Genomic DNA, 26,096 nt, shown 5'->3' with positions numbered 1-26,096 from the left:
GGCTCTCCCTCTCTCCCTCACTCCACCTCTTCCCATTTTCACTCTCATTCTCTTCTTTCCTCTTTCTGTCCTCTCTCTCACCTCTCCCCACCTTCCTCCCTCCCTCCTTCTCACACCCCTCTCCTCTCTCCATTCATCTCTTCCTCGCTTCACCCTTTTCTTGCTCCCTCCCTTTTTCTTCACTCCTAACCCTCCGCATTCAGTAGTAATAATAATAATAATATATGTATTTTAAATGCTACTCATTTCCAATAGATTTTAAATATAGAAATCCTCTCTCTATCTATCCCTCTTTCTCTCTCTCCTGGTGTTCTCTTCTCTCTCTCCCCTTTCCCCTCTCTCTCTCATTTTCTCTCTCTGCTCTCTCTCACCTCCCCAATCTCTCTCCCCTAACTCTCCACCATCTCTTACTCCCCCTCTCATGCCACTCTTTCTGTACTCTCTCTCTCTCTCAGGTTCAGGCAGCTGTGTCAGAGCATCATCGCCCACAAGCTCTTTGATTACGTGGTCCTCGCTTTCATCTTCCTCAACTGCATCACCGTGGCTCTGGAGAGGCCCAAGATTCTCCAGGGTAGTCTGGTGAGTGAGAGCCCCCCCATCCAGCCTGAGTTCCTACAGCAGGGGGCTATGGTCCTGGAGAGCTGGAGAGTACAGTACAGCATGGTCTCCAGCACTGGTACAACCCTGGTAATGCAGCCCTTCAGGACCAGGGCTGGAGAACCTGCTGTGCTGTACTGTACTGAAGCTCTCCAGGACCAGAACTGGAGGTCCCCTTGTCCCACAACTTGCACATCGATGTCTGTTGCAGTTCCACAGTCCTTGTTTTAAAATGTATCAACAATGTTTCTATAATTTGTCTCACTGACCAAATATCTCACACAACTCAATTAATTCCTCAAGCCTTGTAGCTCACCCACAATCAAGCCCAGACTCTGAACATCTCTTGATGTTCCCTGTGTGTTTCTCTGTGTCTGTGTGTGTTTGTTTACAGGAGCGGCTGTTCCTAACCATTTCCAACTACATCTTCACTGCGATCTTTGTGGCCGAGATGACGTTGAAGGTAAAAGGTGGCCTGTGTGTTGGGGGGAGGGGGGTGGTATGTACCTATCCAAATAATATTAGAAACCTTTGCTTACTTGAGATCCTGCATTTCCCCTCCCCTCCTCTCTCTATCTGTCTCTCTCTCTGTCTCTCTCTCTCTCTCAGTGCAGTAATAATGTATTATATTGTCCAGCCAGCAGTCAGTGAGTCAGTCAGTGTGCCTGTATTCACCCCATCCTCCCACCCCCCAACCCCCTCTCTGTGCAGTCCTCCTGTAATGCCACGAGTAGCTGGCCCAGTCACTGTCTGTATCAATGGCTTTCAAATAAACCTGTCTCTATGACATTAGATGTTTGTGTTTAGTCGTCAGGATCCCCCCTGTGACTGAATGGGATTAGATTGGTTTCCCCCAATACTGTGCATTCCAGAGGGCCATCTGAGGTGTAATAACTGTAATCACATTCCTGCTGGACACTCGCTTGGGAGTTTAAGAGCCCTGGGTTAACCATTGAGGTCTCTTAGTGCTCAAGGCTGTTCATTACAGCTCAGAATTAGTGAACTGAATTTGGAGGCCCCTAATTTCCCATTACATCCAGTACAGTGCTGTTTTCTCTCTCTCTCTCTGTCTCTCTCTCCATTTCTCTCTCTCTGTCTCTCTCTCCATCTCTCTCTCTCTCTCTCTCTCTCTCTCTCTCTCTCTCTCTCACACACACACACTGCCAGTGGATTAGACTAGTAAGTATGCAAGCTATAGAACGGTATACTGCAGTGCTGCTATTTCCCTCCCTCCCTCCCTCTGTGTGTGTGTGTGTGTTTCTCATTGTTAGTACAGTACAGTGCTGTTTTGTTATCTCTCTGTTTTGCAGATGCATTTGTGTCAGCACTGACTCATTTTGTTTACAGTGTGAAAAATGCAATTGCTTTTAAATCTCTTAATTTTGATTCATTTTAAGTCAGTTCTGTCTGGACTCTAGTACAGGGGACACAGTGGAGCCAGCACTGTGTGTAGTATAGCATAGTATAGTATAGTAAAGTATAGTCTAGTATAGGAGCCCATACTGGATCCAGCACTATATGGGCTATTGTACACTCACCTAAAGGATTATTAGGAACACCTGTTCAATTTCTCATTAATGCAATTATCTAATCAACCAATCACATGGCAGTTGCTTCAATGCATTGAGGGGTGTGGTCCTGGTCAAGACAATCTCCTGAACTCCAAACTGAATGTCTGAATGGGAAAGAAAGGTGATTTAAGCAATTTTGAGCGTGGCATGGTTGTTGGTGCCAGACGGGCCGGTCTAAGTATTTCACAATCTGCTCAGTTACTGGGATTTTCACGCACAACCATTTCTAGGGTTTACAAAGAATGGTGTGAAAAGGGAAAAACATCCAGTATGCGGCAGTCCTGTGGGCGAAAATGCCTTGTTGATGATAGAGGTCAGAGGAGAATGGGCCGACTGATTCAAGCTGATAGAAGAGCAACTTTGACTGAAATAACCACTCGTTACAACCGAGGTATGCAGCATAGCATTTGTGAAGCCACAACACGTACAACCTTGAGGCGGATGGGCTACAACAGCAGAAGACCCCACCGGGTACCACTCATCTCCACTACAAATAGGAAAAAGAGGCTACAATTTGCACAAGCTCACCAAAATTGGACAGTTGTAGACTGGAAAAATGTTGCCTGGTCTGATGAGTCTCGATTTCTGTTGAGACATTCAGATGGTAGAGTCAGAATTTGGCGTAAACAGAATGAGAACATGGATCCATCATGCCTTGTTACCACTGTGCAGGCTGGTGGTGGTGGTGTAATGGTGTGGGGGATGTTTTCTTGGCACACTTTAGGCCCCTTAGTGCCAATTGGGCATCGTTTAAATGCCACGGCCTACCTGAGCATTGTTTCTGACCATGTCCATCCCTTTATGACCACCATGTACCCATCCTCTGATGGCTACTTCCAGCAGGATAATGCACCATGTCACAAAGGTCGAATCATTTCAAATTGGTTTCTTGAACATGACAATGAGTTCACAGTACTAAACTGGCCCCCACAGTCACCAGATCTCAACCCAATAGAGCATCTTTGGGATGTGGTGGAACGGGAGCTTCGTGCCCTGGATGTGCATCCCACAAATCTCCATCAACTGCAAGATGCTATCCTATCAATATGGGCCAACATTTCTAAAGAATGCTTTCAGCACCTTGTTGAATCAATGCCACGTAGAATTAAGGCAGTTCTGAAGGCGAAAGGGGGTCAAACACAGTATTAGTATGGTGTTCCTAATAATCCTTTAGGTGAGTGTATATTATAGTATAGTATGGTATAGGAGCCCAGACTAGAGCCAGCGCTGTATGGACTATAGTATAGTATATATAATAAATATAAAAAGGCAAACAGGATGTTAGGGTATATTGTTAAAACTGTAGAATTTAGAACAAGGGCAGTAATGTTCAGACTGTACAATGCACTAGTTAGACCTCATCTGGAATACTGTGTACAGTTCTGTGCTCCACACTTCAAGAAAGATATCGCTGCTCTAGAGGCAGTTCAAAGGAGAGCAACGAGACTTATTCCAGGTTTGAAGGGAATGTCCTACTCGGAGAGACTGAGGGAACTGAACCTTTTCACCATGGAACAGAGGAGACTACGTGGGGACTTGATTCAAGTCTTCAAAATTATGAAAGGCATTGACCACATCAATCCAGAGGGGCTTTTCCAGATCAGCAGAGACACACGGACCCGGGGACACGAATGGAAATTGGGCTTCAAGGCATTCAAGATGGAAAACAGGAGACACTTCTTCACACAGAAAGTTGTGACAATCTGGAACAAACGCCCCTGGAATGTGGTTGAAGCTGAAAATTTGTCAACATTTAAAAATAGACTGGATAATATCCTTGGATCACTTAGTTATTAATGGACACCAACGATCACAATGGGTCAAATGGCCTCCTCTCGTTTGTAGACTTTCTTATGTTTTTATGTTCTTATGTTCTTATGTTCTAGTATAGTATAATATAGGGGCCCAGACTGGAGTCAGCACTGGTCTGTGTGTGCACAACAGGGAGGATGCTGATGGGCAGTGTGTGTGTGCTTGCAGGTGGTGTCGATGGGGCTCTACCTGGGAGAACAGGCCTACCTCCGCAGCAGCTGGAACATCCTGGATGGTTTCCTGGTGTTTGTGTCCCTGATTGACATTGTGGTGTCCATGGCAGGCGGGGCCAAGATCCTGGGCGTGCTGCGTGTGCTGCGGCTGCTACGCACACTGCGCCCTCTCAGGTAGGGTGGGGGGTAGCTGAGGAGAGACACAAGTGAGGGAGCCGGGTTAGAATCACTGCAGACCTGACCTGAGGCCCCTTCCAATCTGTGTGATCTGTTATTCCTTATTCCTATCTCAGCTGACACATTTCACTCTGGCAAGCTTATGTGAGGTTGTTCTTTGGTTGCATTTTGGTTCTCACAAAGACAATGTAAGAAAAATGTTGTCCTCACATCTGACCGACTACATGGAGTTGGTAATGTTCTCTGATTGTTGCACAATAATGTTGTCTGCACGTCTTATAGGGCTACCTCTGGAACCATACACATCAAGCACAACATTTTGCAGGCATCTGTATGGTATATATTTTTTTATTATTTTACATCAACTCACGTGCCTAGGTTTTGTTTCAGTATTGGGGGGAATGGCTTGTGGAGGGTCCACGTGGTCCTAAAGGCTGCAGTTTACTTCTACTTATCGGTGGATTTAAAAGTTATTTGATCATCACATTTTAAGTTTGATTGGAGTGATTGTTATTCTCATGGAGATCCAGCTGTTTTCCACTCCTAATTACCTCGAATTGTGAATTTAATTATAGTTGGGTTTGTTTTTTGATCTCTTTTGATTGAAAAATAAATTAGTCGATCTAATGGTTAAATTCCAGCCTCGATTCCTAGAGGTCTGCAAAACCTTCTGTCGTTTGTTCCAAATCCTGCAGTAATTGAATTGGCCTCTGATTAGGCTGATTAAGGGGAATTATTGAATTATCTTCCCTCTAGGCTGCCAAGTGTGTTTCATAAGCAGTGGCACCTTGAGTCCATAGCATCTTTGAAAGCCAGTTGTAAACTGTAAAGGATTTTGCACAGTGTTTTAGGTGTCTGATTGATCAAATTACTGGGTTCATTCACTAACTGAGAGAGACATGCTTTGAGAGAGTGGGAGTGCGAGACTGAGAGGGAGGAAGGCAGAGAGAGACATAATCAGAGAGGGCGACACAAAGACATCTGATCTGATTTTCTTATTACTTTTGTTGTTTTCTAATTAAAAAAAGAAAAGAAAATGTGTGTGTGTGTATGTATGTATATATATATATATATATATATATATATATATATATATATATACAGTGAGGGAAAAAAGTATTTGATCCCCTGCTGATTTTGTACGTTTGCCCACTGACAAAGAAATGATCAGTCTATAATTTTAATGGTAGGTGTATTTTAACAGTGAGAGACAAAATAACAACAAAAAAATCCAGAAAAATGCATTTCAAAAAAGTTATAAATTGATTTGCATGTTAATGAGGGAAATAAGTATTTGATCCCCTATCAATCAGCAAGATTTCTGGCTCCCAGGTGTCTTTTATACAGGTAATGAGCTGAGATTAGGAGCACTCTCTTAAAAGGAGTGCTCCTAATCTCAGCTCGTTATCTGTATAAAAGACACCTGTCCACAGAAGCAATCAATCGATCAGATTCCAATCTCTCCACCATGGCCAAGACCAAAGAGCTGTCCAAGGATGTCAGGGACAAGATTGTAGACCTACACAAGGCTGGAATGGGCTACACGACCATCACCAAGCAGCTTGGTGAGAAGGTGACCACAGTTGGTGCGATTATTCGCAAATGGAAGAAATACAAAATAACTGTCATTCTCCCTCGGTCTGGGGCTCCATGCAAGATCTCACCTCGTGGAGTTTCAATGATCATGAGAACGGTGAGGAATCAGCCTAGAACTACACGGGAGGGTCTTGTTAATGATCTCAAGGCAGCTGGGACCATAGTCCCCAAGAAAACAATTGGTAACACACTACGCTGTGAAAGACTGAAATCCTGCAGCGCCCGCAAGGTCCCCCTGCTCAAAAAAGCACATGTACAGGCCCGTCTGAAGTTTGCCAATGAACATCTGAATGATTCAGAGGAGAACTGGGTGAAAGTGTTGTGGTCAGATGAAACCAAAATCAAGCTCTTTGGCATCAACTCAACTCGCCGTGTTTGGAGGAGGAGGAATGACCCCAAGAACACCATCCCCACCGTCAAACAAGGAGGTGGAAACATTATGCTTTGGGGGTGTTTTTCTGCTAATGGCACAGGACAACTGTACCGCATCAAAGGGACGATGGACGGGGCCATGTACCGTCAAATCTTGGGCGAGAACCTCCTTCCCTCAGCCAGGGCATTGAAAATGGGTCGTGGATGGGTATTCCAGCATGACAATGACCCAAAACACACAGCCAAGGCAACAAAGGAGTGGCTCAAGAAGAAGCACATTAAGGTCCTGGAGTGGCCTAGCCAGTCTCCAGACCTTAATCCCATAGAAAATCTGTGGAGGGAGCTGAAGGTTCGAGTTGCCAAACATCAGCCTCGAAACCTTAATGACTTGGAGAGGATCTGCGAAGAGGAGTGGGACAAAATCCCTCCTGAGATGTGTGCAAACCTGGCGGCCAACTACAAGAAACCTCTGTAATTGCCAACAAGGATTTTGCCACCAAGTACTAAGTTGAAGGGGTCAAATACTTATTTCCCTCATTAACATGCAAATCAATTTATAACTTTTTTGAAATGCGTTTTTTTTCTGGATTTTGTTGTTGTTATTCTGTCTCTCACTGTTAAAATACACCTACCATTAAAACCATAGACTGATCATTTCTTTGTCAGTGGGCAAACGTACAAAATCAGCAGGGGATCAAATACTTTTTTCCCTCACTGTATATGTATATGTATATGTATATATATATATATATATATATATATATATGTATATATATATATATATATATATATATATTATATATATATGTGTGTGTATTTCTATGATTTACTCATTAGCAGAATTACATTTTATAATTGTCCCCCTCTTGTTTTCAACCTTAAATGTAATGCTATAATGTATCTATTGATTGTATTTTATAAAACATTTTGTTTTTGAAATATATTTTCATGTGTGTGTATGTATTTTGTATTATGTATTGCTTTGGCAGCACTGCTAATTGTATGCCAATAAAGCACCTTGAACTGAGTTGAGAGAGAGGGAAAGGTCTCTACTTGCAATGAAAACCAGGAGACGCTGAGTTAATTCACCTTGATTTTGCCAGTTTGAATACATGAAAAATATGTGTCATATGCTATGAAACCATCTATATCAGTATTGATATAGTGTTTAATCCAGTTTGGCTCTCTAACTCTCTCTCACTATGTGTCTCTCTGTCTACATCTCTTTCTCCCTCTCTCTCTGTCTCGGTATTGATCAGTATTAGCTCTAGTCTATTTGTGATTCAGTATTGATCAGTATTGACTCCAGTCTATTTCTGTATCAGTTTTAATCAGTGGTGACTGAATTTATTTCTGGCTCATTGTTCAAAATTGACTGTAGACTCTCAGTGTCTTGCTGTGTTGCACAGGGTTTCTGTGCTTTTCTCCCTCTCCCTCTTTGATCAGTGTTAACCCCAGTCTGTCTTTCTCTCTTCATCTCTCTCCCACTCAATCACCAGTGCTGATTAGTATTAACTCCAGTGTCTCACACTCTCTCTTTCTCTCTCTCAGGGTGATCAGTCGGGCTCCAGGTCTGAAGTTGGTGGTCGAGACTCTGATCTCATCCCTTAAACCAATCGGGAACATCGTGCTGATCTGTTGTGCCTTCTTCATCATCTTTGGCATCCTGGGGGTGCAGGTACAGTACTTTCTCCAGAGTCACATACTATGTACTGCAACGTTAGCACAATGTTATTTTTGTTACCTCTGTAACTATCCCTCCATCCATTGGCAACACATTCTTTGTCCAGTATCGGATCATGTTTAGCTTAAGCCCAACCCAGCAGACACAGGGTGCAATGCAGGGGATGCCCTGGACTGGATGGCAGGCCATTACTGGGCAGCACACTCACACTCAAACATACCAGATTTTCAAAAGTAGAAACTGGGACATATATATATATTTTTTTATCAAACAAATTATCATTACAATTTAATCTAGTTTCCTTTGTTTTTTGGGCAGCACATTAACAAAAATAATAAATGTGTATGACTTCTCCCTGTATCATGATCCTGATTAACACTGACAATAAGTTAAGTATTCTAGATATTTTCCATTATTATTTATCTGCGAGAGAATTAAACTGCGTTCCAGTATGAAGTGCACGTTTGTGTTGCTTAATATGTCCCATGTAGCCATGTGTGTTACTATATCAGTATGATATACACCATGTACACACATCACTGCCAAAATAAATAAATAAATCTCAGTATAATATAACCTGACCCTACGTACACTTTGTTAACTAACTTGGTTGTTGAAACTTGGTTGTTGAAACTCATCATGAAGTGTCTAGATGTGATGTTTTAATGCAAGCTATGTAGCTGAGACTTGGTTGATGTCTGGTGTGAGATCTGTGGCTGTGAGTCACAGAATGACACAGAGATGAGCATCAATCAGACTTGATCTCAGGCGATTCTTGTTTAAAGTCATTGTAGAAAACATCTTCTCACATATATATATTGAACCAAACAATTACATGTCTTGTCCAGAGATTTGTAAAATTCTGTCAAAGGGAGATCTTGATGGCAGCTGCAGAGAATGTCATCACACTGCAGTTGAATGACTGCAAGTTTTCAAGTGCTGGGAGCATTGGTGTTTTTCCCGGCATCAGTCTGGGTAATACAACTCATAATCCACATCCCCCAAGCAGCATGTGTCCTCAAAGGGCCCTTGCCACTTAGCCAGTAGCTTGGAGGAGGAAGTTGGGAGTAGCACCAGTACTTTATCCCCAGGTGCAAGTACACGTAACAATAGGTTGCGAATGCAACCCCAGTTATCCAAGAAAGAGAAACCACCCAGAGGGGGATGGACTATGCAGTTACCCATGGGAACTCTGTGAATGTATGTGTATCTAAGCTGCCTACCGGACGGGGGAGTGTGTAACCCCAGCAGACCCCCTCTTCTGTCTGCTTTACATAGTGAGACACACTCACTATTCATTATCACAATTCATTATCAGGGCCCACAGCACTGTACTCCTGCTGTTTTTCTGGCACTTTGTTAACCCTCAGCCGGAAAAAGTGAGCAGTTATCCTCCTTAAGGTCTTGTGATACTGAATGTGCAGAAGTGAACACAAAGCAACTCAACTCAACTCTTCCCCATTGCATCTTTGGTCCACCCCATATAACAAATCTTTTTAAATATGAAACTGGGGGTAGCTATGGGCTCTGTCAGGATTCACCACTTGACCATCGATGACCGCAACTTGATCATACAGGCAACTCAAGGTGTCATCTTGTGACTGGACAAGGACAAAGTCCGCAGGCTGGGAGAATGTGGAGTCTTCCCTGATTCGTGGAGCTGTCATGCGACAACTACCTCTCTCAGTAACCCTAGCTGGATCAGAAGTGTGCGTTCCCAATCCCTGCCTCTGTTTGCTCCAAGAGTGAACCAGAGCCTCAGTGGAACCCTGCCCGGACTCCTCATCTCCAGCAGCTATTAGAGGTGCTTTCCTCCTAGTTCCATACAGAGGCGGATCTAGAAAATTTTACATGGGGTGGCAAAGGGGTGGCAAGAGGTTTTGGTAGAGTGGCATGGGAGTCCCCATACAATAAAAATAAAATTGTACTTCTATATGTAAATGAATTAAAAATATATATGTTTAAACAATATTTATTCTAACAACAATATATACAACAATAATAACACTTCTCCAAGATTCTTCATGACAACACAACATATACAAAAAACTGTGCTGGTGTGATTGTCTCTGTATTGGCGTTGTTAGGGCCTTTTTGAGGGTTTGGGTAACACAAGTCGACTTCTTGCTGCAACAAAACACAAATCAAAGAAAGTCACAAAACGTAAATAGACAAAGAAAACAAACAAATGGGAGCTCAGGGCAGCTTTATCGACTGGGCTTCTGTCCTTGATTCTCCGGACAACCTTCTACTAGGGAGAGGAAAGAGAGAATAAATACACGAAGTACTGCTGCTGCTGACTTCACAATCGCTTTGGTGCTCATTACCTCCAGCTGACAACACGGCTGCAGCCAATGAGCACCCAATCAGCGCGCCAGCAGCAGCCGTGCGGTGACGGACAGCGTCCTGTCACACAAACATATCCAAATCACGCTCTCAATACTGAGAACAGCTAAATTCGTCAGACGGTTATCTGCCGTTTTTGAATGCAGGTAATTTTTTACAAGCTTTAATGTTGAAAAGCTGCGCTCACACCCTGCACTACTTACTGGCAAAACAATACCAATTTTGCACAGATGATAAAGTTCAAAGAAAACCTGCTTATAAGGAGCCAGGAACTTCACAAACTCTGTCAGACTGGATGGGTTCACTTCACCATTTGCTTTGTTTCTCTCGAGAAGTCTTTTTGTCTTGCAAATTACAGTCATATGCTTTAGCCACTAACAAAACAATTTCTACATTTCTTCAGTCATTGTTTGATGGGTTTAAAGCTTGTATGCCCATCATTATGTTGCAGCTGGAGTATGAAAAGCGCCTGTCCATCTCACTGATCATTGAGTCCAGAATAGGAATATATATTGATATTGATCATAATTACTGCTGAAACGGTACACATTTGCACATTTAGCAATACAACTTCATCTAACCCTATGGCTGTATAGAACATGCATAAAATAGAAAATAACATTTTTGGGTTATTTTAATAAACGATATGGTATGTTACTGCACTGGAATTTATATAAACAGAGAGTGAAAACGTACCATGTGATCCAGCTGGAACTGCAGCAGGACCAGCCACCTCCCTGTCCTCATCTGTCTCTTCCTCATCACTCCCTGCTTCTGTCACTCCTTCTGAATCACTTTCCTCCTCATCTTCATCCCTCACATTCATTTTGCTTTCTCTCTTTTCCCCTTCACTCATTTCCTCATCTTCTGGATTCTTCTGGTCTTCTGGTCTCTCTTGCTCCTCCTATCCACTCTTGGGCATTTTCTTTTTGAAAAAGCGGGAAATATCTCCCTTTTTACTTTTTCATATAGCACAATTCTGACCTACAGTAGTAAAAGAATCTGGTTAAAATCAATGTAAATAAATACACTGTACTAGGACCACAACGAGACTAATAAATAGCCTACAATAAAAATGATCAAAGCATTATCCTCACTGTCAGTTGTAAGATTATACAGTCCCCGCACAATGTTATGAATTCAAACTAAACATTGCAGCGTTTAACACTGCAAAACGGTGCATCTCAGCTCATTTTTTCTTTACTATGGACTGTATATAAAACAAAAATATATACTAATATTACAGAATATTACATATACTAATTTAATTTAGCATTACATTTGTATGTGTTTGGTAGAACTTCAAATGGAGAAGCACATCTGACTTTATCTTTTGATACAGCGCAGCTCAGTCGCTCCTCTCTGCAGTGCACCTCCAGATTGATGGACGTGACGTGAGGGAACCCCACTGTGCCCATTTGGTGTAGTGCTGTAGCTACGTTTTTTGGGGAGCCTAAGGGGGGAATTTACACTTACAGATTTTCTCTACATTTGTTTTTTGTTTCAGTTGTTTCAGCAGCTTATGAATATAATGACAAACTTTTTCTCACAGGCCTATAATTTTAGGAACTGAAGTTAGGGTGGCAGTTTAAATGGGGGGGCAAGCACTACAGTAAGGGGGGCAGCTGTAGATCCACCCCTGGTTCCATGGCCCTGAGTAACCCCACGCACTTCAAAATCAGAGAGCCTAGGATCACATATCTAAGATAAGATAGAAAGTCAGACCAATCTGGTCCTAGGACTACCAGGAAAGGTATGTGGGGGGATGATAACACAGAGGGTTCGGGTTGGTCACCATCTTTATTAATCAACTTGTTTACACGAAAAATAAATAAACTGTATCCCTTCTAATACAGTTCAGCCTTCAAACTCTGAGAGAAGTTTTAAAAATATAATACAAAACTAACAAAAGAAAGGCAAATTAAACTAAAAAGGACAGGTAATCTCACAGATGTTCCAAAGCTTACTACTGGCTGTTGTGGTGTGGGGTCTGCCTGAAAGAAATTAAAAGGGGGTTAAATAAGGTGAGGCACGGCTGTGGTGAGAGCGCTGATTGCCGTCTACATCAGTGCCATAGTCGCATCTAACTACCTGGTGCAAAGCATCAAATAAGACACAGCTGCCAACACTGATGAGACAATCCAGCCTTCACCATCAGCTGTGCCATGACAGGGCCAACCTTTCATAGATACGTTATGTCACTGCATTCAACTTCTGCTTCACAGAGGAAATTCTTATAATTGCCTGTGATTGAGTGCTCTTGACCTAATCAAGTTGATTGCACAACTGTACACAGTACATTTTCCAATTTTATAACTTTCACACACAGGACTTCCTGGTGAATTATGTAGTGCAATTTAACAGCCTGACCATCCACTACTTCAACTTTCTTGAAATTCAAAGCTGCCATCCCATTTCACTCTCCCATCATTGCTGGGGTGCCATCTGTTGTTACACTACATACCTTCTCACAAGGCAAATCAAACTTTTGAAATGCAGCTGACACTGCTTCGAACAAGGGAATGTCCTACTCAGAGAGACTGAGGGAACTGAACCTTTTCACCCTGTAACAGAGGAGACTACGTGGGGATTTGATCCAAGTCTTCAAAATCATGAAAGGCATCAACCACATCAAACCAGAGGAGCTTTTCCAGATCAGCAAGGACACACACACCTGGGGACACAAATGGAAATTGGGCTTCAAGGCATTCAAAATGGAAAACAGGAGACACTTCTTCACACAGAGAGTAGTCACAATCTGGAACAAACTCCCCAGCGATGTGGTAGAAGCTGAAAATTTGGGAACATTTAAAGTCAGACTGGATAGGATCCTTGGATCACTCAGTTATTAATGGACATCAAACGAGCACGATGGGTCAAATTGCCTCCTCTCATTTGTAATCTTTCTTATGTTCTTATGTTCTTATGAACAGATCAGACCCCCTTGTCCCACAAAGGCCCGGAATCGTCAACCCCTCGTACAAAAATAAGAAGCTGAGCTGTGTCAGTGGTGTCAGTGCTCTTCATCACAAGCAATTTAATAAAAGTCAAAATGGCATCCCTTTTCAGACAACTGGTCCTGTATGTTACTCACCAAATCCTCTATCATCCAGACTAAAGTATTCCTTGCTAGGCTGATATTCTGAATCTCCTGCTTCTTTTCTGGACAATCAATGTCAACTATCTTGCAGATGTACTCCTTTATAAAATCCCCTTCATTGAAAGGTTTTCCATGTTGTGGAATCAGTTGTGCCACTTCATGGCTCATGCAATAGGATTTTTCCTGAGCTTCTTTATCTCTGAGAAATAAATGTTGCTGTACTGAAAATAAGCCATCAAATCTTTGGCCTTTTGCATCCTTTCTGTTCCACCATAGTGTCTTTTGACATTTAATTATTTCATTATTTCAACTGCTTCTTGGCAAATTTAGCAAACACATTTGGCTTTATGTTCTGTAAAAAATATTTACAGAGCCACCAGTCTTGGAACGGACATCATTCACTGTCCACCTTTCTCTTATTTTATACAGCCACCATTGTGTTAACAAACTAACCTGAAAAAGTTTATGGTCTGTTTATGGTCAATAACTGGTTTGCTGGGAGGAGTTACAGAGGATGTAGGAAGTTGCCGAAACAGTTTGAAAAGGAAACAGATGTGTTGTGTTTGATTTATTTTGATTTGATTTTTTATAGTAACTGAGTTATTATCAGCTAATTATTATGCAAATAAACGTTGTAATGAACTCAACTGTAAATAGCGAAACATTTAACAAGTTGATTCAATGTTTTCTACAGTACCTTCATTAAACAAGGCAATAAGTAAGTCATTATTGCACACCATGTGTTCTCACAAAAACAGATACAAATCAGCAGTGCAACTTGGTAACTTAAATACTTCCCTAAATATAAAATGCTTTAGAAATGTCCTGTTTCTTCTGCCGTTGCTGTTTAAAATGAATGTGCCAATACAAATCCCAGCTTCAGGATCGGTGGTCAAGTGGAAGAGTTCTTATGTATTAATATATATTAAATAAAATATACAATTTGCCAAATTAAATATGAGACATTTTAATGCTTATTGACTGGTCTCTACTACTTATGAGTACAAATAGGCTACATATATCCACCCTGAAGAAAATTTTAAAATCATAGATATAGAATCACTAGATTGGCACCAGACTGACAAATATTTGTTTGTTTAAAAAAAAATGCTGTAATTGAAATTACAGTATTATTATCAGATTATGTGTAGGCTAAAATGGATTTCAGTTATAGTAAATAAAAAAATATGCATTGTCGTATTTGTCATCATCATTACCAGTTATTATTTTACACTGTCAGACATAACTCACTGTTGATTTCTAAGTTATACTCATGATTGACGGTGATTTACAGACACAAACATACCTAGGCTATTTCGAACTAATTGGAATTTATAATTTAATTTCGTGAGATGACAACTCCGATTCAGCTCTCGCCTCTGCCCAATAAGGTATAAATACCCCATCCTTATCACATGTCCCCAGAGTTCATTATTTCACATCCCACCGCCACCCCTATCACCACCTCTGCAGCAGCTCCTTGGCTCATTCCCCGTACACAGTGCGGGGGTTGTCGGTCTGCATCCGGTGCCAGACCGTCATTCCCTCAGCGAAGCGAGTTCACCCAAACTTTTACATTTAAACCTCAGAATTAGTGTTGTACACTAACAAAGAATACTAAGAGCGGATCCCCCTGCCCAAAAAAAAAAAAAAAAAAGTATTGTACCACATTAAAACATTTATTTAAGGGAATACATAAGGAAAATGTAGCACATTTTAAAATACAAATACAGTAATAGGAAATTGAACACAATTGGTATAGTTATATTCCAGACAGCTTTTTTGAGGGCAATTTACATGTGTAACATTTTATTTCAATATTGCACAGCGTTGTAGTATACGTTTCCATTGAGTCAGTTGTCTATAATTTACTATTGCTTCTTATTATACTGGTATAACCCTGCACTTAAACTGCCTTATATCTACAATACTTGAGACATAGATCTAACCCTGATGTAACTATTGCCATATTATCTAATCCTATTTGTTATGCACCATAATTGAATCCTTAATTTGTCCATACTTTATCTTCTACCTGCTCAGTTGTATTAGGATTGTAGTTGTTGAGAATTATTGTAGTTACTTTGATTAGGTCGGAAATGATCATACTTGATCTGATTTGAAGCCTACTGTAATTCCTTAAAATACTGTATAGCCTTAAGGTAATAATGACTGTACGTCACCTTGGATAACAGCACCTCCCAATAAATAAATACTTATGTGAAAGGTGAGCCCCTTCTTTTCAGATACTTGCACAATACACAGGCATGTGATGTCAGATGATAACTTATGTTTGTATGTATATACACTCACCTAAAGGATTATTAGGAACACCTGTTCAATTTCTCATTAATGCAATTATCTAACCAACCAATCACATGGCAGTTGCTTCAATGCATTTAGGGGTGTGGTCCTGGTCAAGACAATCTCCTGAACTCCAAACTGAATGTCTGAATGGGAAAGAAAGGTGATTTAAGCAATTTTGAGCGTGGCATGGTTGTTGGTGCCAGACGGGCCGGTCTGAGTATTTCACAATCTGCTCAGTTACTGGGATTTTCACGCACAACCATTTCTAGGGTTTACAAAGAATGGTGTGAAAAGGGAAAAACATCCAGTATGCGGCAGTCCTGTGGGCGAAAATGCCTTGTTGATGCTAGAGGTTAGAGGAGAATGGTCTGACTGATTCAAGCTGATAGAAGAGCAACTTTGACTGAAATAACCACTCGTTACAACCGAGGTATGCAGCAAAGCATTTGTGAAGCCACAACACGTACAACCTTGAGGCGGATGGGCTACAACAGCAGAAGACCCCACCGGGTACCACTCATCTCCACTACAAATAGGAAAAAGAGGCTACAATTTGCACAAGCTCACCAAAATTGGACAGTTGAAGACTGGAAAAATGTTGCCTGGTCTGATGAGTCTCGATTTCTGTTGAGACATTCAGATGGTAGAGTCAGAATTTGGCGTAAACAGAATGAGAACATGGATCCATCATGCCTTGTTACCACTGTGCAGGCTGGTGGTGGTGGTGTAATGGTGTGGGGGATGTTTTCTTGGCACACTTTAGGCCCCTTAGTGCCAATTGGGCATCGTTTAAATGCCACGGCCTACCTGAGCATTGTTTCTGACCATGTCCATCCCTTTATGACCACCATGTACCCATCCTCTGATGGCTACTTCCAGCAGGATAATGCACCATGTCACAAAGGTCGAATCATTTCAAATTGGTTTCTTGAACATGACAATGAGTTCACTGTACTAAACTGGCCCCCACAGTCACCAGATCTCAACCCAATAGAGCATCTTTGGGATGTGGTGGAATGGGAGCTTCGTGCCCTGGATGTGCATCCCACAAATCTCCATCAACTGCAAGATGCTATCCTATCAATATGGGCCAACATTTCTAAAGAATGCTTTCAGCACCTTGTTGAATCAGTGCCACGTAGAATTAAGGCGAAAGGGGGTCAAACACAGTGTTAGTATGGTGTTCCTAATAATCCTTTAGGTGAGTGTATATACACACTAAGTATACAAAACAACACCTTCCTGATATTGAGGTGCATCCCCTTTTGCCCTCAAAACAGGTTAAATTTGTCTGGGCATGGACTCTGAAAGGTGTCACAAACATTCCACAGGGATGCTGGCCCATGTTGAATCCATTGCTTCCCACAGTTGTGTCAAGTTAGCTGGTAGTGGATCTCTATTCAGAATAGCTTATCCCATCTCATCCCACAGATGCTCAATTGGATTGAGATCTGGTGACTGGGCAGGCCACTGCAGTAAGCTGAATCCACTGTCATGTTTGTGGAACCGTTCCTGGACAATCCTAGCCTTGTGACAAGGGGCATTATCCTGCTGAAAACAACTGTTAGCAGATGAATAGAAGAAACTGTGATTCATCAATCTAGGCAATGTTTTTCCAGTCCTCCAGTGTTTTCGTTCCTTAGCCCACTGCAACCGCAGATTCTTGTGTTTTGCTGGAAAAAGTGGAACTCTGTTAGGTCAGCAGCCATACCCCATTCGTGTCAAGGTATGACAAGTGCATTATTTTATGAGTCTTTCAGCACCAATTTTGTACTGGAGTGTCTGTTGCTCTGCACAATTTTTGTCAGCTTTCTTTGACCTCTTTCATCAATGAGCAGTTTTCGACCACTGGCCATTGGCTAGATGTCCTTTGGGTGGTAAACCGTCCTTGAAACACACGGGAAACTCCTGAGCATGAAAAACCCAGCAGCTTTGCAGTTCTTGACAAACTCTGACAAAACTGGCGTGTCTGGCACCTACTACCATACCCCATTGAACGGCACTTAAATCTTTTGACTTGCCCATTTATCCTCTGAATGGCACACATGCACAATCCATGTCTCAATTGTGTCACGGCTTAAAAATATGTATCTTCAACCTTCATCTACACTGATTGAAGTGGATTTATCAATAAAGGATCATAGCTTTCATCTGGATTCACCTCGTCAGTCAATGTCATGGAAAGAGCAGATGTTCCTAATGTTTTGTACACTCAATGTATATATTTATATAATAAAACCCCTCAAAAACTACTTACTAGGAAATCTAGTAATGCCTTTCCTAGATTTTCCTAGAAACATGTAGACTGGTGTCCTTCTCAGCTTTACATGGAGCCATTTACAGAGGTGTTTGGTAGTAAATACTGTAATTTACATCAACACTGTTGTTAAGTGTTATAGTATTAAAGGTAAACTGACACAGTTGCAAAAAGGATGGTTTTGGGCATCTTTATGTGTTGCTGTAGACTTTAAATAAGATGTATAGTGTTCTTTCTGATCAGTTATCTCATATATGCCACTTTAAAACCATTGACATTTAGAACTTACCAAATAATGGCAGATGTCAAAAGCCTGTATGTATCAGGATGTGTTGCATCATAACTTCCTGCATTGCGGAAAAATTAGCAGCAACTCCAGTCATTATGATCAAGTCATGCGAGTGTTAATGTTTCTTACTCCATATTCTTTCTCCTTGATAATAATTATAGTCTCCATAGACAACATGTAGTGTTGCTGTGTCCTCAGCTGTGTAAGCACAAAATCGCACATTCAAAAAGAGAAATAAATCAGCAATCTGCAGCAAACACTTTGATCAGTGTAGTCCAACTCACAGCCTCACTAGAATTAGCCCACTTGCCCATGCTTGGATGAATAGACTAATGTACAGTAATTTATGTGACAGTGTGTGATTTTTGGAATCGAATGTCTATGCCGGGTAAATAGTAGCTTGTCTTGTGTATAACAGGGGTCTCAACACTCCTTTTGACATCTGCCATTCTTTGGTAAGTTTTAAATGTGAAGTAACATTAAGTATACAAAATATTATTGTGATGTTCACTATAACTATGACTGTGACTATAATAATAATAATATTCTACCCCGCCTGTCTAACTGATCATGTGATCCAACCTCCCCTCCAGCTCTTCAAGGGCAAATTCTTCTACTGCCTGGGCCCAGATGTGAAGAATATCACCAACAAGTCGGACTGCCTGCTGGCCAGCTATAAGTGGGTCCATCACAAGTACAACTTTGACAACCTGGGCCAGGTGAGACCACCTGACACACAACAGCACAGATATACTCACCCACCATTGTGCTGCAAACAATTTCAATACAAATCAGTGGGTGTGGCAGCAACACAGGAGGGGTATCCCCACCCAACCTCCATGAGCTTGCTTTGTCCCCCTTCATGCAAAAATATGGATTTTCACAGGCATGTGAGAGTCAGAGTATTCAGCATTCAGCATTTGTCCCCACGCAATATGAAATGCATTTGTCCCCACCTTATTTCAAACATAACTTAATCCCACCTGCTAATAGAAAAAGCTACTGACTGGTCCTCAGTTATGACTTTATTATTCTGCAAGGTGCTCTTTTGCTTTCTTTCTCACTTCTTCTGCTTATAAATGTCACTGCTATTGAGTACATACTGTAGTTTGTAGTGAATCTGGGTTAAAACAGGGTGGTCAGGCTCCAGTCCTGGGGAGGAGGGAGGGCTATGCCACTCCCAGGGTGTTATAAGTTATTTTATTGAGTGAGGACTTAAACCACCACCTTTCCCAAAGCACACAACCAAAGACCATTAAAAAACATTTAAAAAGTGTATTTGTGCAAACAGACTACTATTTGTTAATACAGCTGCTACATAAACAAAACTATATTTTATGTAGCAGCAGTTTTAGCTAATAGTAGTCTTCAATTAGCAGCAAAGTTTGGAGATTGTCTATTGTTTGTTTGTCTATTATCCATTGCAGTCAATGACTTTTGTAACTTTTTCAGTCACAGTTGGCTTCATAGTAGCTTCCCTAAGAAGTGCACTTCTTGTCCGGCAACTAAGTTTAGAGGGATGGCCTGATCTAGGTGGTGTGTTGGTGATTCTGTATTTTTTCCACTTCTGTATGATGGACTGCACTGAGCTCCAAGGCATGTTCAATGCCTTTGAATTGGTTTTGTACCCTTCCCCAGATTCTTGTTTCTCTATAATCACATCCCTGACTTGCATAAAATGCTCTTTGGATTATTTATTTTGAAAGTTTCTACCATACTGTTGGACCATACATAGAGAGCAGTTTTTATCTTCACAGATTAATTTAAAGCAGGTGATCGACACATTGCTCACACAGGTGGAGTCCGTCAACAAATTGTGTGAATTATTTAATTTAATTAAAATTCTAAATATGAGACAACACAATGTGGAAAAAGTGTTGGGGATTAATTACTTTTTCAAGGTACTGTATATGGAGCGTGAAGCGCAAGTCTATCAACACTTAAATTTAATTTAGTACTGATCACTGCAGAGATCTTCTATCCAAGCCTACTGAAGTTACCGAATTGTGCAGCCAGCAAAAGCAGAGAGAACGTTTCAATGCAGCTTAAAGAGAAGCCTGTATTCAAGCACTCATAATACAGAGAACCCAATAGTCTGATTGCTCTTACTCCCTCCACATTCCATTCACAAAAACACATCTGTTCACCTAAAAAGTTTAAATACTTTTATTCCCCCCGAAACAAGGCGATTAGCAATTGGTATTCTCAATCTACATTTAAGTGATTAAAGGCAAAGTTGACTGTATGAAGAAACCGGTTCCAGATGTCCCTCTCTCTCTCTTTTGCTCTCTGTCCCTCTGTCTCTAACTCTATCCCTCTCCCTCGCTCACTGTCCCTCTCTTTCTCAGTCTGTCCCTCTCTCTCTCTCTCTCTAGGTTGTGGCCAGGCCTCTCTCTCTCTCTCTCTCTCGCTCTCTCCTTGTTGTGGCCAGGCCTGTCTGTGTGGGTGTTGGTGGGCTTGCGATTCCTTATGAATGTTTGCCTGAATCTCCATTGACAATAACGCATACCTGTGTCTGTGTGTGTGTGTGTGTGTGTGTGTGTGTGTGTGTGTGTGTGTGTGTCTATGGATTCGTGTCTGTTTGACTTTGTGTTTGTGTGCATGTGCGTGTCTGTGTGTGTGTGTGTATGTGACTGTCTGTGTGTGTCTGTGTGTGTGTATGTGATTTCCACTGCAGGCTCTGATGTCCCTCTTTGTGCTGGCTTCTAAGGACGGCTGGGTCAATATCATGTATAACGGACTGGACGCAGTGGGCATCGATCAACAGGTAAAACTGTGCACTGTACTGTATTTTAATGTACTCTACTGTTCTTTAATGTTCTCTGCTCTACTGTACTTTTTTAACTCTACTGTACTTTAATGTACTATAATTATCTTTACTGTACTGTTAATTAATTGTCCTGTACTTTAACTCTTCTGTACTGTACCATTAACTATTCTGTACAGTACTCTGCTATTCTTAAATGAGTTTTAATAAATGGGACTTTCATTTCTGTGCTGTGCCCTATTGATCTGTAATGTACTGTACTATGCTGTCATTTACTGAAGTACCTGTACTGTACATTAATTAACTTTAATGATCTAGTTTACTGGATAGCACTGTCCTTACTGTATTATAATGAACTCTACTGATATAATGCATGGTATATTGCTATATTGTTATGTACTGAATGGCACTGTGCTGTACTTCTCTGACCTTACTGCACTGTACTGCACTGTACTGAACTGTATTCATGGTTACTGTACTACACAGCAATGAAGATTACTGTACTAAGCTATACTGAACTGTTGTACTTATCTTTATTGTATTGTTACTGTACTATACTACACTGTACCATACAGTACTGTTCTATATTCTATGGTATGGCACTCCCACTCTGCAGTGTTATAATGTAGTTTACAGAACTGTGCTTTATTAAGCTTGTCTTTATTGAACTGTACGGAACTATAGCATACTGAGCTATATCACACAGTACTGTACTGTGCTTTATTGCAGGGCATAGGAAATGGCAGAACAGTCATGATAATTATTTGATGAAAACCTCCTCACTCCCTCCTTCTTCTCCCTCCCCCCTGCCTCTCTCTCCCTCTCTCTTCCTCCCCCCCATTTGCCCCACACCCCCTCTCCCTCTCATAATCCCTACCTCTCTCTCACCCCTGCTCTCACCTCTCTCCCTATCTCACCCCCCTCCCTCTCTCCATACCCTCCCTCCTACTTTTACTCTCTCCCTCTCTCACCCCATCTCCCAACTTCTCCCTCCCTACCTCCATCTCTCCTCCCTCCCCCATCCCCCCTCTGCTCCCTCCCTCTCTCCCTCTCTTTCAGCCCATCACCAACAACAACCCCTGGATGCTGCTCTACTTCATCTCCTTCCTGCTGATCGTCAGCTTCTTCGTGCTCAATATGTTCGTGGGTGTGGTGGTGGAGAACTTCCACAAGTGCCGGCAGCACCAGGAGGCTGAGGAGGCCAAGCGGCGGGAGGAGAAGAGACAGAGGCGCCTGGAAAAGAAGCGACGCAGTAAGGGTGGGAGAGAGAGGGGAGGAGAGGAGGGAAAGGGTGAGAGATGACAGTGAGAAAGAGAGGAGAGGACAGGAGACCAGGGGAAGCAGAGATGCAGTAAGAGAGGGAGAGAAAAGAGGAGAGGAGGGGAGGGGTGAGAGGGTAAGGAGATAGGGGTGTGTGGGACAGGGGGACAGGAGGCAGGAGTTGAAGAGACAAAGGCCCTTGGAGAAGAAGGGATACAGTGAAAGAGGTAGAGAGAAGGTGGGATAGGAGGGAAAGGGTGAGGGAAGAAGAGATGGTGAGAAAGAGCAAGAAGAGGAGTGGGGTGACTGGGGAGAGTGTAGAGTGTCAGGAGATGAGAGAAGAGCTGCAGAAAGAGAAGGACAAAGGGAAGAGAGGAGGGGAGGGGTGACAAGGTGGGAATGGTGAGGCAGAGGAAGGGGCCCAAAGAGGAGAGGAGAATAGACAAGTGAAGAAGAGATGCATTTAAAGAGGGAGAGTGGGACAGGGTAGAGATACAGGAAGATGGAGAGAGAGAGGGACAGTTCCAGGTGTTGCTTAAAATCTTAAAATCTCTCTCTCTCCCTTTATCCTCACCTCCCTCCTGTCTCCCTCCATTCTCCACTCTCCCTCCCTGCCGACCTCTCTCCCCTTCTCCCCTACATCTCCTCCCTCTTTTCCCTCTCTCTTTCTCTCTCTCATTCCCTCTCTCAGAGGCTCAGAAGCTGCCATACTATGCGAGCTACAGCCCAGTGCGTCTGATGATCCACACCCTGTGCACCAGCCACTACTTGGACCTCTTCATCACCATCATCATCTGTGTCAATGTGGTCACCATGTCCCTGGAGCACTACAGCCAGCCCAGAGTGAGCACAGCTGCCTCTCATTCTGTTTATCATTGTGTGCCCGGTTCTGTCTGTCTCTGTCCTCTCTCTCCCTCAAATTTCAAATTTCAAATTTCAAATTGCTTTATTGGCATGAGAGTTATACATTAGTATTGCCAAAGCATTATATAAAAAAAAGAAATAACAATATATATATTAGCTAAAGTGAAGTTGTACCTGTGTCCCTGAGATTTGCTGCTGTTTTAAATATATGATTTAAATCATTTACAGCCCAAGTTTCACCTGTTTTTGAGTGCTGATATTGTGTTTGTGTAAATGTGTAGATCAGTGATTGTATTTAATTAGTGCCAATTGCTTCTCTATATGTTTCTGTGCTGTTTGGAGCCCATCTGTAGGAATGGTTCAGGTTGTACAGCTCACAGGGCTGTGTCTGTGTGTTACCCTGCTGTGTTCTCTTTATGAACACATTGATTTGGTCTGACAGGGGGAGTTGTGCTCTGACAGTGAATGCATTTATTAAGGAGGGATCCATGTCTGTGATGCCATAGTCCACTACACTGGATCCCAGAGCTGAGCAGTAGATGAATCTACCTAAAGAGTCCCCTCTGATCCTGCCATTAATGATGTATATACCCAGGGCCTGACAGAGATGCACTAGTTTTCTTCCATTGTTGTTAATTGCAGGGTCAGAGTTGTGATGTACAGAGGGGCCTGGCCGAATATACACCGATCAGCCGTAACATTATGACCTCTGACAGGTGAAGTGAATAACACTGATAATCTCGTTATCATGGTACCTGTCAGTGGGTGGGATATATTAGGCAGCAACTGAACATTTTGTCCTCAGAGTTGATGTGTTAGAAGCAAGAAAAATGGGCAATCGTAAGGATCTGAGCGACTTTGACAAGGGCCAAATTGTGATGGCTAGACGACTGGGTCAGAGCATCTCCAATACTGCAGCTCTTGTGGGGTGTTCCCAGTCTGCAGTGGTCAGTACCTATCAAAAGTGGTCCAAGGATGGAAAAGCGGTGAACCAGCGACAGGGTCATAGGCGGCCAAGGCTCAATGATGCACGTGGGGAGCGAAGGCTGGTCCGTGTGGTCCGATCCAACAGACGAGCTACTGTAGCTCAAATTGCTGAAAAAGTGAATGCTGGTTCTGAAAGAAAGGTGTCAGAACACACAGTGCATCACAGTTTGTTGCGTATGGGGCTGCTTAGCTACAGACCAGTCAGGGTGCCCATGCTGACCCCTGTCCACTGCCGAAAGCACCTCCAATGGGCATGTGAGCATCAGAACTGGACCACGGAGCAATGGAAGAAAGTGGCCTGGTCTGATGAATCACGAGTTTAAGGTGTTGACTTGGCCTCCAAATTCCCCAGATCTCAATCCAATCGAGCATCTGTGGGATGTGCTGGCCAAACAAGTCCAATCCATGGGGCCCCACCTCGCAACTTACAGGACTTAAAGGATCTGCTGCTAACGTCTTGGTGCTAGGTACCACAGCACACCTTCAGAGGTCTAGTGGAGTCCATGCCTTGACGGGTCAGGGCTGTTTTGGCGGCAAAAGGGGGACCTACACAATATTAGGCAGGTGGTCATAATGTTATGACTGATCGGTGTATGGCCTTGTGTATTGATGCAGTCAGGCTCTAAGCCTGTCCTGGCATTGAAGTCTCCACAACATTACCCTGGGCCTGGTAATGGCAGATTTCTGTCTGGAGGTTGGGAGATATTCCTCATTGTAATATGGAGAGTCAGAAGGGGGGATGTATGGTGCACACAAGTAAATATCTTTTTGGGAAAATTTGATATTTTTGTTTATTTTCAGCCATATATGGGACTTTTAATTCAGTGGATTGAGTCGGCCAGTTCCCCTCTGTACCACACAATGATTCCCCCAGAGTCTCTGCTGTGCCGGACTGTGCTGAGTTTCAGAGAGGGCACTATGACCTCCCTGTAGCCTGAGGGACAGCGCATGCACACGCCCTCATGGCACCACATCTCCTGCAAAATAACAATGTCTGTGTTCTCTATATTCTTTAGGAAATCAGTGTCTGTACTCTTCAGCCCAAAAGTTGAGGAATACAGGCCCTGGATGTTGCAATTACAGATTGACAGTGATTTCATAATGATTTTAACTATCTTCTAAACATTTACTTTTTAATTTATTGTTTAGCTAAATAACTATATGTTGAATGCAATAAAATGCTATCTACAACACAAAATCCTATCTATATATTCTTAATTATCAGTACATTACCAGTGCTGTGTCCTTCAGATCAATAGCCTCGTGCAAAGCATGTTTAGGAGCTGTTTGATCTGCCCCAGCTCAGAGGGGGCGGCGTTGGCTGGCTGGGCGAGGGCGGCAGCGTAGCTTTGCTGCGGCTGCTGTCTGGTGTTGTCTGGGTGCTGGTTGTTATACCGGATTGGGCAGAGTCAGACTGGGTCTGCCTGGGCCAGCCTGTGGGGGTGTATTGTGTATCTCTCTCTCTCTGTGTCACTATGTCCCCTCTCTCACTATTGTTGTCCCTGTATATTAACTCTCTCTCTGTTTCTGTGTGACTCCAGTCTGGGCCCATATACTATTCTATACTATGCTATGCTATACACAGTGCTGGCTCCAGTCTGGGCCCATATGCACTACAGTACAGTTTCAGTGCAACTGTCTCTGTGTCTCCCTCAGTCCCTGGAGACAGCACTGAAGTACTGTAACTACCTCTTCACTGCCACCTTTGTCCTGGAGGCGGTGCTCAAGCTTGTCGCCTTCGGGTTCAGACGCTTCTTCAAAGACAGGTAGGGCTGTGTCCCTGCAAGGATGGGCTTCATACCAACCCAGTCATACATTTTACTGTTTTTAGCATTAGTAGTAGTAGTAGTAGTAGTAGTAGTAGTAGTAGTAGTAGTAGTAGTAGAAGCAATAGTAATCAGCTAGTTATGTATTTTTCGAAGTAGTAGTAGTAGTAG

General features: G+C 42.5%; 1 protein-coding gene across 1 annotated transcript in view; it reads left to right on the top strand.

The window, feature by feature from the left end:
- LOC136751870 (voltage-dependent T-type calcium channel subunit alpha-1I) overlaps positions 1-26,096 on the top strand; it is a 96,131-nt gene that overhangs the window by 51,335 nt on the left and 18,700 nt on the right. The window contains exons 18-26 of the mRNA XM_066707625.1: positions 456-579; positions 992-1,060; positions 4,149-4,327; positions 7,850-7,976; positions 18,875-19,000; positions 20,959-21,048; positions 22,108-22,300; positions 23,000-23,151; positions 25,816-25,925. Of these exons, the coding sequence (XP_066563722.1) occupies positions 456-579; positions 992-1,060; positions 4,149-4,327; positions 7,850-7,976; positions 18,875-19,000; positions 20,959-21,048; positions 22,108-22,300; positions 23,000-23,151; positions 25,816-25,925 (1,170 nt within the window). The remainder of the gene's footprint in view (positions 1-455; positions 580-991; positions 1,061-4,148; positions 4,328-7,849; positions 7,977-18,874; positions 19,001-20,958; positions 21,049-22,107; positions 22,301-22,999; positions 23,152-25,815; positions 25,926-26,096) is intronic.

The sequence above is a fragment of the Amia ocellicauda genome, chromosome 6 (assembly GCF_036373705.1).
Source record: "Amia ocellicauda isolate fAmiCal2 chromosome 6, fAmiCal2.hap1, whole genome shotgun sequence".
NCBI classification, from domain to species: domain Eukaryota; kingdom Metazoa; phylum Chordata; class Actinopteri; order Amiiformes; family Amiidae; genus Amia; species Amia ocellicauda.
Note: the sequence above shows the minus strand (reverse complement) of the source record. Positions and strands in the feature narration are given on the sequence as shown.